General features: G+C 58.4%; 2 protein-coding genes across 2 annotated transcripts in view; both read left to right on the top strand.

The window, feature by feature from the left end:
• The window catches only part of LOC103610165 (autism susceptibility gene 2 protein-like), a 7,572-nt gene extending 7,269 nt beyond the window's left edge, over positions 1-303 (top strand). Inside the window, exons 10-11 of the mRNA XM_008594390.1 lie at positions 45-87; positions 292-303. Coding sequence (XP_008592612.1) covers positions 45-87; positions 292-303 — 55 coding nt within the window. The remainder of the gene's footprint in view (positions 1-44; positions 88-291) is intronic.
• A 150-nt stretch (positions 304-453) lies between these two features.
• Positions 454-4,739, top strand: part of FBRS (fibrosin) — a 4,801-nt gene continuing 515 nt past the window's right edge. The window contains exons 1-11 of the mRNA XM_008594398.1: positions 454-497; positions 613-657; positions 863-958; positions 1,200-1,268; positions 2,064-2,093; positions 2,472-2,543; positions 2,852-2,969; positions 3,074-3,154; positions 4,112-4,195; positions 4,318-4,525; positions 4,606-4,735. Of these exons, the coding sequence (XP_008592620.1) occupies positions 495-497; positions 613-657; positions 863-958; positions 1,200-1,268; positions 2,064-2,093; positions 2,472-2,543; positions 2,852-2,969; positions 3,074-3,154; positions 4,112-4,195; positions 4,318-4,525; positions 4,606-4,735 (936 nt within the window). The 5' untranslated portion in view covers positions 454-494. The remainder of the gene's footprint in view (positions 498-612; positions 658-862; positions 959-1,199; positions 1,269-2,063; positions 2,094-2,471; positions 2,544-2,851; positions 2,970-3,073; positions 3,155-4,111; positions 4,196-4,317; positions 4,526-4,605; positions 4,736-4,739) is intronic.

Raw genomic sequence — 4,739 nt, forward strand, 5'->3', positions numbered from 1 at the left:
TCTCCCCTGGCCCCACCCTGCCCCCACCTCCACCCCTGCTGCAGGTGCCAGGGCACCCTGGGGCCTCAGCCGCTAACGCCCTTTCTGGTGAGTTTGGGGTTCTGGCCGGGGGGTGGGGGGCCATGGCCCGGGGCTTGGGCCCAGTTGGCTTTGGGACATCTGGTCCTCAGTAGACAGCACAGCTTGAGGAGGGAGTGGCTTAAGGCTAGAGCAAAGGCCAATTACCTGGACCTGAGGAGGCTGATACAGGGGTGACAGCCATTAAAGCCTTCTCCCCTTCCCCTCCCACAGAGCAGGACCTGATCGGCCAGGACCTGAATTCTCGCTACCTGAATGCCCAGGGTGGCCCTGAGGTGGTGGGGGCAGGGGGCTCGGCCCGGCCCCTGGCCTTCCAGTTCCACCAGCACAACCACCAGCACCAGCACACCCACCAGCACACCCACCAGCACTTCACCCCTTACCCCCCAGGCCTGCTGCCACCCCATGGCCCCCACATGGTGAGCTCCTCCTTGGGCCGGCTGTGAGGCTCAGAGGCCTGGGGGGAGGGCGTGGCTTCCCGGGGAAGGCCCTGGGTACCTGGCTGGCAGCTTACTCTTCCCTTCTCTTCCCTAGTTTGAGAAATATCCAGGAAAGATGGAAGGCCTTTTCCGACATAATGTGAGTGTGAGTGTGTGTGGGGGAGGGGGCACAGATGCAGCAGTGCGTGTGGCCCTGACTGCTGGGCACGCATCCTCAGCTTCAAGAGCAGGAGCTTTGAGCCTTGGAGAGCTCCCTGGGGGTTTAGGGTGGAGGCCAAAGGACTGATGGGCAGACCAGACATGGGGTCCACCCCCTGCTTGGACTAGTCCCCTTCTCTCCACAGCCGTACACGGCCTTCCCTCCCGCAGTGCCCGGGCTACCTCCGGGCCTCCCACCGGCTGTCTCCTTTGGCTCCCTGCAGGGGGCCTTCCAGCCCAAGGTGAGCTCCCAGTCCAAACACCGCCACCACCTCTCATCCCTTAGAAACCCAGACTCCCTGGGGTCCACATACCTTCCTCCCATTCCCCAGAACCATGCCCATCCTCCTGCCCTCCCCTTCTGGACCCAGGTTTCTCCAAAGCCATTTTCCCTTCCCTGTCCTATCCCCCTAGCTTGGCTCTGGACCCCTTTTACGCTTGGTGCCAGCTCTCCTGTCTGATCCCTCCACTCCCCTTTCCCAGAGCACGAACCCTGAGCTGCCACCACGACTGGGGCCAGTGCCGAGCGGGCTCCCTCAAAAGGGGACGCAGGTGAGGGGGGCCAGGGCAGGGCCTGGGGGAGCTGGCAGGTATGTTGAGGGGGAGAGCAGGGTTGACTTGAGAAAAGTCACAGCCACTGATACCTCCCCATAATATATGATCAGGAGTGTTTCAGGTGTCTAATGAGAGATAGTTTCTGTAAATAACCAATTTGCCAGGCATGAGGAATAGGAAGTTCATATGGTCATCCCAGGACAGTGGCTTTTGGAGGGATTTTCAAATATTTTAGGCCACAGAACATTTTTTTTTTAATGACATCATACCAGGAAGCCCTGTCTATAGAACAATTAGGAGATAAGGTGCCCCTTTGTGAAGTGGCTGGGAGCCAGAGCCTTCCCTCCCCCTTAGCACATGTAGCAGCCTTAGACCCCAGGGCTCTGAGAACATTGTGAAAAGCACAGGACACCTTTCCTAAAGGGTTGGCTAGACTGAAGGTTTTCTAACTTCCTTAAATGGTGTTTTTTTCTAAAGCAATATTAAATAGACCCCCTTATTGTAAAGCTGCTGATAGGGCAGCTTCTGTGGCTGAGAAACCTGTCCTGCCTGCCCCAGTGCCTACTCACCTGCCCCAGTGCTCCAAGAGGGCACTGTTCCAGGAATGTGCTGGAACAGAGATGCTTAGAGTGGGAGAGATGAGGAATGAGTTTTGACACAGCAGGAAAGGCTTCAGGGAGCCACACACAGTGCCAGGGAGGTGTTTGGGGGTACATGGGTGCTCTGGAGATGAGGCACCCAGCTCAGTAAACAGGTCTGAATTGCCTCCTATCTCTCCTTTGCCATCCCCAGATCCCCGACCATTTCCGGCCACCTTTGAGGGTGAGTTTGGTGAGGGCTTCAGGCTGCATGAGATTGGGGGCTGGTGTCAGGGTGTTTGGCTGAGGGGGGGTCTTGCTTGGGAATGAGCAGGAAACCCAAGACATGGAGGCAGCCAGATGTGGAACAGCAGAAAGTCAAGGGCTTTCAAGTCACAGACCTGGGCTCAGATGTAACTGGCCGTGGGACCTTGGGCAAGACAGTTTATCTCTCTGAGCCTCAGTTGCTTAGGCTGTAAATTGACCCTAGGTATCCCTGAGTTGTAGGGATGATAGGTGGGGATGTCATATGGCAAGGCTAGGCCCAGGGCCAGGCCTGGAGTGGATGATGAGTGAACATTCTCTCCTTCCCTTTCCCTTTGGTCATCCTTCTGGGGCACAGAAACCAGGGAAGTGGTGTGCCATGCACGTGCGCGTGGCTTACATGATCCTGAGACACCAGGAAAAGATGAAGGTACTGGGGCTGGAGGGCTGGGGAGAGTGGGTCTGAGAGTCAGGGGAGGCCTTCCACAGAGCTCAGCAGAGTCCTGGTCAGAAACATTCTCCCTTGTTCCTTGCCACTGCTGAGCAGTTCACAGTTAGCACTTTAGTTCTCTGGCTGACTGGGGGAATGGTCAGAGAAGGCTCTGAGAGAGGCAGAGGATAGGTACCCAAGCCCCATCTTGGTGCAGCCAGCCCTTACAGGGGAGCTGGGGAAGGAGAGCAGGAGTGGGACCAGACCTAGCTCCTTACTCACTGCCCCTCTCCCTGTGCCCCACACAGGGTGACTCCCACAAGCTTGACTTTCGGAACGACCTCCTGCCCTGCCTTCCGGGGCCCTATGGGGCCCTGCCCCCTGGGCAGGAGCTCTCCCACCCGGCCTCCCTCTTCACTGCGACTGGTGAGTCCAGCTGGCCCTCTCAGGGCCTGAGTTTCCTGTCTATAGCCCAAGGCCCATCTTGCGCCCACTCAGCCTCATCAGTATTTCCCACCTCTCTGCCCCAGGTGCCGTCCACGCTGCAGCCAACCCTTTCACAGCAGCTCCCGGGGCCCACGGACCCTTCCTGAGCCCCAGCACCCACATTGGTAAGAGCCAAGGGCATCTTGGGGAACCCAGGCCTTGTCCCTGACATCCAGGAGTTCTCAAGCTGGGGATGGAAATCAGTCCCAACAGGCAGCTGGAATGGGGGGTAGACCTGGTTCCACTTGCTTTGTGACCTTGGGCAATTTACTCTGCCCCCTCTGAGCCTTGGTTTCCTCATCTGTAAAACGAGCAGGGAAGGGCAGGGTGATCTTGTCTCTGACAGGCCACACCCTGTCTCTGAAATAGCCAGTGATTGGGGAGGGAGCAGCATGCCACCTGGGGGAGGAGGGGGTTTGCAGGCCCAGGGGAGAGCATAGACACTGACCCCTAGGGATCTCGCTGGCTTCTTGGGGAGACTGAATCTGGCTTTGGGTGGAGAAGGAGTTGAGCCTGATGGCTCAGAGAAAGATGTTCATGGCTGGGGAGGTTGTGAGGTTCCCCTGGGAGAATAGATTAGTTATTCCATTTGGCTGAGTGACACATGCATGAAGTTGAGGAAAGGCTGGGAAGGGCCCTGCATGTCAGGTGGGGAACCCTACAGAGGGCTCCAGGCGAGTAGCTTGCTGCAGAGCTGAGATCAGCTAAGATGGGTCCAGGTGGCTGGTGTAGGGGAGAAGAGCTTGGCTTCTGGTGTCAGAAGGTTTTGGCTGGATGGCACCACTCACTGGCTAGGTGACTGTTAGCAAGTCATTTCACCTCTCTGAGCCTGTTCTGTCATCTTTAAGTGGGATGAGCCTGCCTGTCCACCTCGTGGGGCTCATTGTGAAGTTAAAGAACACGATGTGTGTCTGAGCTCAGTGCCTTGTCTGGCCCGAGGAAATGCCCAGCATGGGGTTGTTGAAACCAAGCAGCTGAGGGCTCCACGGCCCACTTGCTGCTGGGCCTCTTCCCCGCCAGTTCTTCATGCCTACTCAGAGCTGGCTGCCCAGTGCTCTGATCATCCCCCTTTCCTCCCACAGATCCCTTTGGGCGTCCCACAAGCTTCGCCTCCTTGGCTGCCCTCTCCAACGGGGCCTTTGGAGGCCTGGGCAGCCCCACATTCAGTGAGTGCTGGGGGCATGGGGGGCTGTAGCAGTGGGGTAATGTGCTCAGGCAAGTGCCTGAAGGATGCCTAAATGGGGCCTCCCCCTCCTGGCCCATCACTTTCTACTTCACCCTCTCCCAGACTCCGGCGCCGTCTTTGCCCAAAAAGAAAGCCCAGGGGCCCCACCAGCCTTCGCCTCCCCACCAGACCCATGGGGCCGCCTACACCGCAGTCCTCTGGCCTTTCCTGCCTGGGTCCGGCCCCCTGAGGCTGCCCGGACACCAGGCTCAGACAAGGAGCGGCCTGTGGAGCGGAGGGAGCCCTCTCTCACCAAGGAGGAGAAAGACAGGTATGCCTCCCTGCAGCTCAGGCCCTGACCTCTCTTACCACTGGAGTAGCTTCATTCACTCCCCAACATCTGCTCCCCAGGGACCTCCCCTTCTCACGGCCCCAGCTCCGGGTTTCTCCTGCTACTCCCAAGGCCCGGGCTGGCGACGAAGGGGCCAGGCCAGCCAAGGAATCGGTGCGGGTAAAAGAAGAGCGAAAGGAGGAGGCTGCTGCTG

Source organism: Galeopterus variegatus, unplaced genomic scaffold (assembly GCF_000696425.1).
Source record: "Galeopterus variegatus unplaced genomic scaffold, G_variegatus-3.0.2 Scaffold162, whole genome shotgun sequence".
Classification (NCBI taxonomy): Eukaryota; Metazoa; Chordata; class Mammalia; order Dermoptera; family Cynocephalidae; genus Galeopterus; species Galeopterus variegatus.